The sequence below is a fragment of the Hoplias malabaricus genome, chromosome 2 (genome assembly GCF_029633855.1).
Source record: "Hoplias malabaricus isolate fHopMal1 chromosome 2, fHopMal1.hap1, whole genome shotgun sequence".
NCBI classification, from domain to species: domain Eukaryota; kingdom Metazoa; phylum Chordata; class Actinopteri; order Characiformes; family Erythrinidae; genus Hoplias; species Hoplias malabaricus.
In genome coordinates this window covers 58,326,740-58,341,500 of record NC_089801.1, presented here as the reverse complement: position 1 = coordinate 58,341,500, position 14,761 = coordinate 58,326,740, and the positions used below count along the sequence as shown (strand labels likewise).

General features: G+C 37.0%; 1 protein-coding gene across 1 annotated transcript; it reads right to left on the bottom strand.

Annotated features, from left to right (window-relative positions):
* Positions 1–6,416: 6,416 nt before the first annotated feature.
* On the bottom strand, positions 6,417–13,967 carry LOC136686597 (polymeric immunoglobulin receptor-like). Its single transcript, XM_066660491.1, has 6 exons — positions 13,857–13,967; positions 13,385–13,702; positions 7,835–8,161; positions 7,606–7,695; positions 7,329–7,354; positions 6,417–7,181 (listed from the first exon to the last, which is right to left on the bottom strand). Exons 1-6 carry the CDS (start codon positions 13,891–13,893, stop codon positions 7,005–7,007), a joined length of 975 nt encoding a protein of 324 aa, XP_066516588.1. The 5' UTR covers positions 13,894–13,967; the 3' UTR covers positions 6,417–7,004.
* Between the last annotated feature and the right edge of the window lie 794 nt (positions 13,968–14,761).

The window sequence follows — 14,761 nt, the reverse complement described above, 5'->3', positions numbered from 1 at the left end:
TGATTCGGCAATAGCTCTATCTGACATCTTTGATAATGATGTCCTGTACACGATTTTTGGCGGAATAGTCTAGTCCACAGGGGTTGCCAGATACTGTAAAAACCTCCTTAAACTATACTTAAAACTCGCCCAAAAAATGAAAATGACCCAAAAGGTGTTAGTATTCAATGTATTTTAATTAAACTGTAGGGCTGAAACTTGTATATATTATTAAAATTCCCAAATAAAAAAAAATCTTTTAATTACGTTATTTGTTGTGATTTCGTGTCAGGGCCCATATTTCACTTAATTAGACTTGACCTCAAAGTGCTCTGTATTCGCTACATAATACACAAAATCAATTAAAATAATACTTTCATTATCATTATTATTATTATTATTACTATTATTATTATTATTATAGAAGCAAATACCTAATCATTTACAAAATTCCCGGTGGAGCACAGCACCAATTGTGAAAACACAAAGCTTTCTATTCCAAAACTTCGCAAATATGATGCGCAGTAATGAAATATCGGTTAAACATCCGGTGACGGCTCCGTGATGAGGGTCGGCATCGAAACGAGAGAGATGAAGAGATCTGAGTGATTTTGCTTTGATTAGAATGTTTTTTTTACAGAAGTCTATATTAAATACAAACTTTATATCAAAACGTTTGATTTAATAATTATTATATGTCATATGCAACTTGTTTTTGGTGTTTTGACAGGAAAGGGAATAAATTTAGTGTGGCCTTTGACCTTTGCGAAGTGCTGTACTTATGCACTAAAATACGAAGCTCGGGTTGTTCTGGCATGAAAACAGGAGAGAAAGGGAAGGAGAGTCTGGGGAGTCTGTTAAAAGTCTGCGGGTAGCGGCTCAATCTAGCTCTCCAGCCGAAACACTATTCTGAACACCCCCATCCCACCAGCTGTGGGACAGCGACACCTCTAGCACCACCCTGCCGCCCGTGTATACGTGAACATTTCTAATAAATTGATGAATGAGCTGGTAAATAAACAGTTTGTAATCGTAAGGCGTTTATTGTTTTGGCTTTAATATACACATAAAAACTAGTCTTTTTTCATGTAGCTACAGTAGGGGTGGGTGTGGCCGCTCACGATTCCCGACAGGATAACCTCTCTCAGTCCGGCCCTGGACTCTACTGCAGATTCAGTCCATGTAAAGTAAAGTGTGATATATATATATCGTATCATCATACAGTTCTTAAAACCTACCAGACATGTATTAATGATTTATTTACTTATTATTAATGGTTAATATTGTTATTGGTAATACCGTGTTTGCCACCCTTTTTTAAACAGTTGAGTGCATGTCCTTTGCTGCTGTAAACTCTGTGAATTCCCCTACTGTGGGGTTAAGGGTTATCTTATTTGCATCAAAAATTAATGGCTGATTTCTCTGTTCAGTAACATTACATTTACGGGCAGCAGTGGTGTTTTTAGTTCACAGAGTAGCAAAGACACCATTAAATCACGAAATAACATAACATTAACATGTATACTGTTGCACGATGACTTGCCTGTCGGCTACTGTTTTTCATTGTTTTGAGACATTATAAAAATATTTATTTTGGGTTCTTTAGGTTATGGTTACAGCTACGTAGTTTAAAATGTTATTGAGAAAATGTACTGTTGTAGAACGTAAACCAATCATGCTAGTCTGAGCTTTATCATCTTTATTATGACCTTTATTTATTATTTATAATCGTGGAGATCGGAGACCGGGCCACTCGGTTTTATCTGGAATATGTCACGTTTGTCCAAACTGAGGTTCATTAAAACCGCGCAGCACAATCAAAACAGGCTACTCGCTGAACAGCACTGAGCGGCAAATTTCTACCATGCAGCGCAGAATCCAATATATATGCCCACAAACCGATATAAACAAACCAATATACATGCCCACAAACCAATATACATACCCACAAACCAATATATGCGCCCACAAACCGATATAAACAAGCCAATATATGCGCCCACAAACCAATGTATATACCAACAAACCGATATACACAAACCAATATATATGCTAGAAAACCAATGTATGTACTGGTAATCCGATATATATACCCACAAACCAATATATATGCCAAGAAACCAATATATATGCTCAAAAACCAATGTATGTACTGAGAGTCCAAAATATATACCAACAAACCAATACATAAAAACCAATATATATGCTAGGAAACCAATGTATAAACTGATAATCCAATATATACTCACAAACTGATATATACAAACCAACAGTTTAAAACCAATGTATGTGCCATTAAACCATGTAGTTTCTAAACCAATATATATGTACAAAGTACATTATAATTATTTCCTGAACGGCTTCCCATACACTATTCTATCTCTCTTTTAATCAGCAAACTGCTAAAAACCTCTCTGAATACTTTCACTTAATCTACTGTAAATAAAACTTTTACTGCAGCAGGTAGTGTGGCAGTCACACAGCTCCAGGGACCTGGAGGTTGTGGGTTCGATTCCCGCTCCGGGTGACTTTCTGTGAGGAGTTGGTGTGTTCTACCTGTGTCCGCGTGGGTTTCCTCCGGGTGCTCCGGTTTCCTCCCACAGTCCAAAAACACACGTTGGTAGGTGGATTGGCGACTCAAAAAGTGTGAGTGTGTGAGTGAATGTGTGTGTGTGTGTGTTGCCCTGTGAAGGACTGGCGCCCCCTCCAGGGTATATTCCCGCCTTGCGCCCAATGATTCCAGGTAGGCTCTGGACCCCCGCGACCCTGAATTGGATAAGGAGTTACAGATAATGAATGAATGAAAAAATTACTTGTATCTATGTACACAAACCTTTGTGAGAAAATGCAAAGGGTTATTGAGTCGTATTCAGATTATTTTGATTATTTCATGGTATAACTGCTGGATGTATTTTTTTTCTTTTTATTGAACTGCAGCCATGTATGCATTTGTGTGGAAGATAGAACTGTTATGAGTGCTAAGATGCTGTTTATGTAGCTACACAGGTCAGTTTTTAATTTTTATTTTTTTTGGAAAAGATTGAACTCTTCTAGAGTTCTCTTCACATCTCTCAGCTGCACACAGACGGTACACTGTGTTTTGTCCAGATGGCCAGCAAAACCTGTAATGGACCAAGTTATTTATTTATTTTTTATTTATTTATTTTTGTCCGGGGACAGATTCTGATAATTGAGTGAAACTGAACTTAAGGAAAAAACACAGCCAACCTTTATTTTTCTTGCTGGTTGCTGAATTATTTATATATTTTGGGTAATTTTGTAGTTGGTTTTGATACACGTTTCATATTTACTTTTAGGGTTATTGATAACTGTTGGTTTATACTGAAAGTTTGAACTTAGAGGTTGGACTAAAGATAAATTTAAAGGAAACTGGTCTTAAATACAGCTATCTATTACTGCTTCTTTAAATTAAATAAATAAAATAAAAATACAACCACAGAATAATAATAACAACTAGTACAAATACTTACCTTAATACTTACATTTATCTTATAAATTAAAGTGACCTAAAAGAAAAGAGGAAAGACACAATTACTTGATTAAATATCTGTAAATAGGATTTAAAATGTAGTACTTATTTGGGGACTGAATAAAATATCTCTAAAACAGAACAGGTGTTCAGTGTTGAATTATAATAGCTGTAATCAGCTAATAGGCATTGAATAAAAAGGGAAATCAGTACTTGCATTTGGTTTTGGTCTCTGTTAAGTTTGTTTATGAAAAAAAAATTCTATGTATTGTGTTGATTTCATTTTTTTTTCTGTTCAATATTTGTTTTTCAATACACCTCATAATTACTACAAATTTTGGTCTCATCTCTCTTATGTAATTTGCTCCCCGAGCGAATATAACTGGTCCATTGGTTATCTCCATTGCTTATTAGACTTTTCCATAGTGTAACTGTAAATCAGTTGTGTCTAAATTGACTGAAACATCAGTCAGACACTAGACACTTTCTCCACTAGAGGGAGTCTGTGGCATTATCCAGATGTGAGAAACTATTCCAGGTCTCTACTATCTACTGTCCAGCAGCAATCTTAGATAGATCTCCTCTGATCTCAGCCGTAGATAAAAAAGTATTTCAGTCATTTCTGTCACTTTCTTTGAGATTATTATGTCATGCCCAAATCCCTGAATAATTCAAATAATTTCTGACCGTGTTGTTTATGTGAGTGAGTCTCTGTGTGTAGATGACCTTTTGTATTTTCTTCCATCTCAGTTTGTAGATCAGAGCTGATGATGACATAGGAAAGTGGAGCTGAGAGACAGAATGTACTGACTGTGATCACCATGTCGCCAGCTGACACTTGACACAGCTGATTAAACTCTGGAGGTGTTGTTCAAATAATAGTAATTACTATAAGTTTGAGATTAGGCTCTTATTGGAAAAGTATCTATGCTTTCTATTTATAAAAGAAACAAACAGATAACGAAATTCAGTTGAAGAGCTGATGAAAATTTTCAAATCAGTTGTATTCACAGCCATGTAAGAAATAATGCACTTGACCCTATAGTGTGTGTGTGTGTGTGTGTGAAATGTCAGTATTCTGATGTGTCATTTCTTTCCCACAGAGTTTATTTGTAATCTCAGAGTTAATTTGTGTAAAGTATCTGTTCTCAGCTCAGACTCCCCAAAACTGGATTTAATAAAAAAGGAACTGCTGCAGGATTCTTGGGTAAAGCTGCGTTATCCTGTACCCCACATTGTAACTTGACACCCTTGTGTAAATCTGAGTGATTATTTATTCTTATATATATTCATGATTCTGATTCAGAATTTCTTCTGATTTTCACACAGAGAAAATCCATGCAGCTCTGTCTTTCAATCTCGATTCAATGTCTCAAAGGTTGAGAGAGATAGAGTGCAGCTGTCAAACATTCATAGTGTGTGCTTGAAATATTGGTTTAGGTGTTGCACTGTTTTTTAATCAATTAGTCATGTGCTGCTCATGTTGAGCCCTATGTGTGTGACTCTGACACTACCTGCTGCGCCACCGTGCCGCCTCCTGGCTTAGGAGTCCAGTGCCTTATCCATTAGGCCACTGGGGCTCACCCTCTCATGTTAATATTTTTCATTCATTCATTATCTGTAACCGCTTATCCAATTCAGGGTCGCGGTGGGTCCAGAGCCTACCTGGAATCATTGGGCGCAAGGCAGGAATACACCCTGGAGGGGACGTCAGTCCTTCACAGGGCAACACAGACACACACACATTCACTCACACCTACGGACACTTTTGAGTCGCCAATCCACCTACAACGTGTGTTTTTTTTTGGACTGTGGGAGGAAACCGGAGCACCCGGAGGAAACCCACGCCGACACGGGGAGAACACACCAACTCCTCACAGGCCCCTGGAGCTGTGTGACTGCGACATGTTAATATTTATATCTTGAAAATTAAATCAATAAAGAATTTGTACCTACCATCCAGGCTTGGGGACCAGCGCTGGTCCCCAAGCCCGGATGAATAGGGGAGGGGTTGCATCAGGAAGGGCATCCGGCATAAAAACTGCCAGATCGATGGTGCGGATCATGGTTGAACTGCTGTGGTGACCCCTGATGGGAGGGAGCAGCCAAAGAAAGAAGAAGAAGATAGAATTTAATAACAAATTAGAGTAATACACAGTTGTGCCCAGTGGGTTCTGGGTAGGCTCGGGACCGACCGCAACCCTGAACTGCACAAGCGGTTACAGACAATGAATGAATGAGTACCATATAGTCAGTTCTGAGGAGAGCTTTCAAACTTTGTTAGCTTTCACAAACAGCTGAAAAAAAGAGTAATAACACAATGATTCTGCAAGAAACATCTAAACACAGTTTGGGAAACCATGACCAGTGTTGGTTTTTTGTGACTGGGGGAGATTGGTGGACTTCATTAAGAACGCCACCTAAAAGAGATCACAGTTCATGCCTTTCAATAGTGATGCACAGTGAGATTATTCTCTCGAACTTCATGTTCAAACAAGGCTTTAAATCCACTTCTGTACACTTTTGAAACTGATATCTCACAGACAAAATTTGTGTTTCTCTGTTCTTAACCCTCAGCTCAAATTCCTTAGAACTGAACCTAAGTAAATGAGTCTTTGTAGTTCTGCCCTCAGCCCTCATTCCAGTGAAATAAAGTCTAAGGGAAAAAAAAAGCTAGATAGCTATAAAAAGTATTTATAATTTATCCATACAAATTTAAGTGTTACACTTGTGTAAGTGGTTCAGACACAGCAGTGCTGCTGCTCTGAGAATTGTCCATCAGTCAGCAGGTAGAAAAGGCAGAAGCAAACAAGCATCACTCCGACATATTACAATTTCAAACTAAAAAGAAAAGTGTGAAAAATGAAAGAAACACGAGACACAAATTTTTTTATTTCAAAGTTTAAAGCATTTTTTAAACATGTTTTATTAGCAAAATTATCTCCGTACAACCATTCTTGTTAAGTAGTTTACACTTAATTGACCACACATAGTTGTTATACAAAAGAGAAAATGACTGTTAATATTGCTATGAGTTAAAAATATTTAATGAAATAGAATCACAACCAGACTGCAAACCATGGAAAATTCTAAATAAATGATCACAAAATAAAAGTGGCCTGTCCAGGGTGTGTTCCTGCTGGGTCATGATTTTCCAGAGCCATTGCAGCTTTGATCAGAATGAACTACTTACAGAAGTTAAAGGAAAAAAAAATACCATGGACATAATAGCAATGAAATTTTATAGAAGTACCTTTAATTATTTGAATTACACTAAAACTTAAAAAAAACATTAAAAGATTGTATCCTTCACTAATTTCTAAAAAATAAGTTGTACATTATTATATGCTGAAAGTGATTAAATTAAATTATGTTTTTTATTCATTTATTTTCAGAGTGAGGATTTAGGCTGTGGAATCTGGAATGATTGGTGCGGGTGTTTAGACTGGTAGAATGTGATTTGTTGTTTTGAGGGCTTTGGCACTTGTTGACAACCTGATTGATTGGTATTTTGGCTAAGTCTGTTAGACTGGATCTAATTACTGTTGTTTTGTAGATTGAGGTAGAGGGAATCTCTCTCTCTACTGCTGGGTTCCAGTTGCTGGTAGGCTGAATGCAATTGTTTGGTTCTGAGATCCATGTTCTGGAATTGTGGACTCATTCTCATGTGATTCTGGTTTTCAGGTGGTTCATTTTCATAATCACAATTAGTCTGAAATCAGAACAATGTTTAGTATGTATTAGAGGTATAGACTCTAGTCTATATTTCAGATTTACTGTGTTTAGACTTATTTTATTAAATGTAAACAGTGCTAATTTATAAATAGCAAAATTATTTTCATGAACTCAGTTTACTTACTGTGTCATTTCTCTTTCTAATACAGTCTGAAAAAAAAAAAAACAACAGTGCCAACAAATATTATATTCCACTAGTGGGAGTAAGTGCAGCAATGTTTACATAGTTTGCCAGATAATCTTATCCACAGCAGCAAACTTTCTTAATCCTGTTACAGACACGTGTCTTTTTAAAGTCTTGGGAGTCTTGCCCAAGGACGTTTTTTGGTGTAGTGAGGCTTATTTACCCAGGCAGAGAATTTAACCAGTCTTAGATATTTCAAACATAGAGGTTTTCTTACCTCTCAGTTTGTAGAAGATCAGAGCTGATCCTCCAATCAGCAGCAGAGTCATACACACAGACACAGGGATGATGACAGAGGAAGCTTGAGCTGAGTGACAAAATGAACAGACGATAATCAATTATCATGTCTACCATGAGTTTGAACACAAATGGCAAACCAGCATCCAGAATAATCCACTGCGTTATCCAGTATTTTATCTTACAAACAAGTCTTAAACAGATCTCACCTACAGTAACCTGTAGCTCAATCTCTGGAAAGAGGGAATAATAACTGGCAGTTGTTCCCACTATTCCAGCTCCACAGTAATAAATTCCTGCATCTTCTTCTCTCACATCCCTGAGGTTCACAATGACAGCTTTAGAGCTCCTGTCATCCGAGATTGAGAATCGGTCTCTCTGAGACTCTGTGGTTCTGATGAGTTGGGTAAAATGTTCACCATTCTTTTTGAAGAAGTACTTTAAATGTTCCAAGAACTCCTCTGGATAGGAGCAACTGATAGTTACAGTGTCCCCCAGGAAGCCAGTTACAGTCCTTGGACTCATGCAACATGGATCTGTCAACCATACAAAATATATCATGCAAGCCTGAAAACACATTAGAGTTTAAAACAAAATATACTCTAATAAGCACATCACACACATGAGGCTGGTTCATACAGCATTTACAGAATTATAAAAGGCATTTGAATTTTAAAGTCACAGTTAAGAACAACAAAATGTAGATTTCAGAGTTTACAGTCAGATTAAATAATTATAAAATTGCAGCTTAAATATATTCTGTAGTTTGAAACAATTTTAGGCTAAAGCCTAGATGCTTGCACGTTGTACTTTGCTGTAGAAAGAATGGGTGCTGCTTGTTCTTGTCACACATCCTTCAGGTTCTTAATTTCCCAGGATCCCTTGGGTGATCATGTGACCTCCAGCATACAAACAGCAGCCCGTCACAGGTCAGCTTCACCAGATCTACTATCGTTTTCACCTGTTTCATGGTCTATTTAAACTCTGCTTAAATTAGCTCTTAGTGAAGTATTGTTTCTGAGTTATTCATGAAAATGGTGCCTTTTGAGTCCTTCTATCCTCTTTAGGTGTATTTTGTCTACTGGGCCATACAAATGGATATTTTAACAACTTTACACATACACTGAAATATCTCCGTTAATACTGTGTATTTTTTATTTATTTGTTTATTTTTTATGAGAAATGATAGTTTTTTTTGTTGACACCACCTATTTTGTCATGTCCGTCATGGCCTTCAATGAAAGTATACTTAGAATAGACCAAATGCAACTATAAAAAAAGTCCATACATTTTGATATCAACATGAACATCTATCTGTGCTTATTTGGTGGTGATGTTTTTTTTCCCAAAATTATTTGATAATTATTCATTAAAACCACATTATTTAGTTCTGTACCCCCCTCCCCACACACACCTGATAAAAACAATGTACATCAGGAAGTGACATCACTCATGTCTTTTGGACAACAGGACACTAAAGACAGGCAAGTGGCTTCCTTCTTTTACTTAGTTTTGGTCATTTATCCTGTGATATTGTGGTCATCAAACTCAATGACTCAATACCTTCACATGGAAAAAAAAAGATAAAAACCTATTACTTATGAATAAAGGTTGTTTTAGTGTGTAGTTCTATTCACTATGTAGAGCAGTGGCCATTTTGTGCAAAAATCACAACCCCATTATGTGTTTGATTGTAATGGGGTTATGAGATTGTCACAGGGTTGTGATTTTAAGATTTCAGTTGTTAAGTTATCCAATTATTTTAATTAATTATTATTATATTTGATCAACATTCTTTTACCACACACATGCTGAATGTAATCTATGCTCCATGTTTAAGCTGAGTAAGATGGCACCAACAACAGCAGGAGAAAGGCAGTGGAAGTATCGGACACACCTTAAAAATGATCCAGAAAGAAGGGAGTAGTGATGTGTTGGTCGCGAACGAACCGGTTCAAAGAGCCGGCTCTTTTAAGTGAACGATGAGAGCCGGTTCCCGTCTAAGACCGAGCCATTTTTTTCTAAGGCTTGTCATTCAACCAATCAGAGAACAACAAGCAAGCTCCAGCCCTCCAAGCTGAGACACTTGGTTTTCCTGAATGCCAATCTGCCTTCCAAAAAATAGTCGAAGAACATGTTAAATCAGTTAAATGTTTGTTTACAGTTGTGGTTGTTTTAATCACTACCGTTGAATGCTGCTGTTTTGCACTTTGCAGAGTATTTGTTTATTTTATTACCCAGAAATGGATGATTATTTAATTTAATAAGATATTTAGTAATACCTACCTTTTGGGTTCCATTGGCTATATTCCAGAGTTTACAAGTGAGTTTTTATTAAGGTGTTTAAATAAAAATCCAGTTATTTATACAATTGAATGTGTGAGTGAGTTATTACAAGACAGCCATAAAACAATTGGCCATTGCAACACTATTTATTATTTTTAATATTGAACAATAATGTTTTGTCCATATAGTCATGTAAAATGTAGGTAATATTGTTCTGTACCAGTGGAAGTGGTAAAACAAAGCCATTTAGGAGCTGAAAAACCGGCTCTTCATGAAGAGCCGAGCCAAAAGAGCCGAAATTCCCATCACTAGAGGGGAGAAATATCTGCAGAGTGAAGGTGACAGTTGGAGAAGGAAAGTAGAGGAAGGGAGAAAGAAAGCAATTAAAGACCTAAGTAAATGAGAACAGCATCAGAAAGAAAAATGTGGAGAGCAGCATACAAAATGAAAATAGAATAACGTTCAAAAACTTAAGCACTTCTCCACACAGTCCAGATCAGGGAGATCACCCAGAGCGGTCAGGATCTTCAAGGTTAGGGCAATGGGCAGTTAAAGTGTTAGAAAGATATTCTTGCACAATTTGATTTTAGAAAACAGGGAGGGGAGGAGGGGGTAAAGTCCTAATACTAGGGGCAGCCTTGGCCTGGTGGTTAGAGAACTTGGCTTGTGATGGGAAGGTTGCCAGTTTAATTACTAGAGCCGACAGGTCACGACTGAAATGCCTTTGAGCAAGGTACCAAACCCCTAAATACTCTCTAGGTGCCATGGCTGCCCACTGCTCTGGGCATGTGTGTTCACTAGGGTGTGGAAATGTGTGTTTCACTGCACGGATTGGGGGAAATGCAAAGGACAAATTCTTCTGTTTGTAAAAAGCACAGGGATGATTGAGTATTCTAAAAAAAAAAAAATCTAATTTTCCAGTTTCAAATCAACTTCATGGTTTTGTTTTGGCAGAGAAGAAAGAAACAAGCTTAAGAGGCAAAAAGAAGAACTTAAGGAAAAGTAAGAAACCTACAAAATGAAAAATACAAAAAAGTGCCAACATTTAAGGAAACATTCTGATTCACCATGGTCAAAGGTAAAGCAACTAACTGCAAATTGCCCTGTTAACCCTCAAATCAGAAAGACATTGCTTTATCACCAATCACTAATTCAAGATATCAGTAATTAACACAAACAAGCGACCAATGATGGCGAAAGACAGCTGATTGCCACAGGGAGGATTATAGAAGAAAAAAAAAAAAAAAAAAAAAAAAACCACAGGTTGCAAACATTTGCTGGTGAGTCCCTTGGGTTTTCAAATAAGCATTTCAAAGACCAGCAGGTTCACTGATGACTTAAAGAAAAGAGTAAATACATTCTAAGTGACGATCAGTAGGATCACCACAGGAACCGAAGAAACACAAGGAACAAGGTCAAATGGCAGTTTCCTGGTGGACACACTGCAAAATATTTACAGAAGATTTTTAAGCAGAAAACCCTTTTTCGGTTCTTAATCCAACAATCTCTGAATGAGACACATGCATGTGTAAATTGCATGAAAATCTGAGCTTTGTGTCTGTGAAGCTCAGCCAGCTGAACCTTATTGAGACTGGTAGTCTGGAACAGTTGGTAGATATAGTGTGCTGCAACTCGTCCAACAAAAGCTACATGTACGGAGAGTGTGTTCACTATAGGGACAACAGTGTCCCCATCTCAAGCACGTATAACAGTATTTCAAATTTATCTTTTACCCAGTGGGTAACAGAAGAGAAGGATAAAAAGAAAAAAAGTAGAAAAGGCAACAGTCAATGTGTCTTTAAGAAATCTGTGGAGGGCACACAAGATGACCTCATGGAGCTCTTCCACAGCCACATAAACCGTATCACTTTAACATTAAGCAGCAGTATGCCATCTGCCGTGAACTGAAGAACATGTCAAGGGAAGATGCTTTGATACATACTGACTTTTAAGAAAATTACAGCTGTAAATACAGCTCCCTAGTTGGGAAAGGAGCACCAGATGGTTTTGGGAGAGTCTTAAAAAGAGCAGCTGATATGACATTAGTGCTCCGAGGCAGCTCTCCTGAATGTTGATGATTTTTTGCATTTGCAGTCCTAATTTCAGGTCATGTAGAACTGATCAAACAAACAAGTAGTACGTCATGAGGCCTCTTAGAACACCACTCTTGATATAAAGCATTGATTCCAAAGCCACATGGGTGAAGCGTTGTTATTCAGATCATCATACTGACATTTGTCACAATGCTGAATCTCATGACTAACATATCCATCATTCTTTAACCTCACCTGTGAATCTCCAGCCTCTCCTTCATCTCCATCCAGCTTCTCCTTCTCTACCTGCTCCTGTCTCCCCTCCTTTACCTGCTCCAGGCTTCCCTTCTTCTACCTGCTCCTATTTGTCCCTTCTACCCTGTTACCCTAGTCTCGATCCTGTCACACCCACATTTTCATAGATAATTATTTAAAAATTCATTAAAAAGTAATTTAATGTTTATTGACTTCTGTCTAAAATGTTGAGAGCTGTCATAAGCTTATTGATTTTGGTGAAGATTCTTCAGTTAAACAAGCGCTTTCAAGAAAAGGGACATTTCATGCTTTAGTATAGCAAAAGGGTGAGATTTTTATATCATTTTCTTATTTGCAATTATTGAATTAGTTTTGGGGACATCTGATTAAAATTAAAATATTGATTTCTTTAGAAATACGTTTCATGATCTTATTCAGAGAGCTTCCATTTTGTACATAATGGGGTTGAAGAATAACATTGTCCAGATCTTGAAATGCTGACTAATAATAATAGAGAGCTAATGCCTGAGATGGTAAAGTATAGTTAAAATATCCTTAATACAAAAGATATATTAGTAAAAGAATGTGAAAATGTCAAAGTCCAATTTGAATCATTCTCGTTTAATGACACTTCTGTATTTCAGTGCATACAACTCATTAGTATCTCTTGTCTTTTCTGCTTTTTGGCTTTTGCCATTCTTTTCAGCTTTGTCTTTGGATTCCCCTTTTTGTGCATGTTTGACTAGTTTTCGACCTTCGGCTTGTTTTCCGACTATGCCTTTGGACTGTGTGTTTTGTAATAAACCCTTTTTAGCCTCATCTGCACGTATCGTGCTTTGGTCTGAAACTAGGTAATATTAATATGATCAAGTTTCTGAACCTGAATCAATCAAGTTTCTGAAAAATAAATTCCTCAATTTTTTCACCTTTTTTAAACCAGATGAATTCATTGTAGAGTCAAACATAACTGTGACATAAAACACTCAACATCTTGCAGTTGCAGTATGTTCTAATCATGCTATAGGTTCTGGTGAATGTTTTGTTAGTGGTCTTTTTTATCTGAGCAGGGAAAACAACCCTAGTCTTGGGCATAGAAAGCAGCAGGATTACCCACTAAAATACACTAAATACTCAAGTATTTCTATTATTTAGGCCATCCCTAATACAATATAAATGATATCTTACCTGTGTTCACTTTCAGGTTCAAATCAATATTCCACAAACTAGATGCTCCACACTTATATGATCCAGAGTCCTGTAAACTCAGTTCTTTGTGGAACACAGTGAGAATATTAGGGGTGTCGACTAAAGCAATTCTTGAGTCTTTGTGACTCACTATGTTGGGAGTTTGATTATGTTTTATAATCACACAGTCCTTTAGAGTGTTTGGATTAATGCCTTCCTTGCAAAAGTATTTATCATTCTGTCCAAGCTTTTGATGGTTGCAGAAGATTATGACAGTGCCTCCTGTGTAGCCAGTCACATCAAAGCAGCCCACTAGACCTGCCAATCAAATAGATAAAAAAAAAAAATCTCCCTAAATTATGAAGTAACTTTACCACAAAATTACTGTTTCTACATATGTATATTTTGAGCACAAATATTTAATTTTAATGTATAAGCTCTTATTTAAATAATTGAAAAATATGATTCTGACCTGAGATGAGGTAGGTATAGATGAAAAGGATCTTCATCCTGACTAGAATGATGGCTTCCTTTTTGTTCACCCAAACTCCAGCCGGCTGTTGTTCCAATCCTGTAAGCTTTCTCCCCAGAATATTTCAAAGAATGAATCGGTTGCTGTGTCTTCAGTTGGTTCCTCTTTCTTTGTCAAGAGTCAGAGTTGCTCAATACCACAGCTTCTCAAAGCAGCATCAGTATACATCAGGTTGTCATTGACCAAGAGCAAGGGCGTATGAAAAAAGGAAAACACTGGAGGTGGGAAATGGTACAGTTAAAAGGAACTCGCTCAAAGTAGTCTTTACAGAAGAAGAAGAAGAAGAAATGAAAATAGCTAAAACAAAAGTAATGCAGATGCAACAAATTGCACCCAAACTGCCATAAAACAACATCGTACTGTGTTTCATGTACAAAAACACACCCATCCCAGGGTCTACCACTAATTGTAAGTAATAGTTATTTAAATATATCTTTAATGGGATTTAATTCCTCCAGACAACACTATCGTCACAGTCATATGGAAAATCAGTTGGTTCCCTCTATTCAGCTCTTGTGTTACAACTAAGTATTTATTAATCATAACATGTCTAGACACTAGATAACTCTTACCTTAGATCTGTATAGGGCCCTCAAAATAATAAATGAAAAGCAATTCAATAGACTATAGTTGTTTATATTTTACTTATTGTCTAAATTTTTCATTTTCCACTCAAAGTTTGTCTGTCCAAGGCCAAAAACCTTAATAAATGGCTTGTTTTATCCCAGGTTTTTTAGCCCATAGTACACTGACTGTCCTCCAGAAGGCAGGCCAGGGTTTGCCTCTTAACTAGGGCAGGAGCAATACATTATGCCAAAATTTTTTAGCATGAGTTGTCACATAAA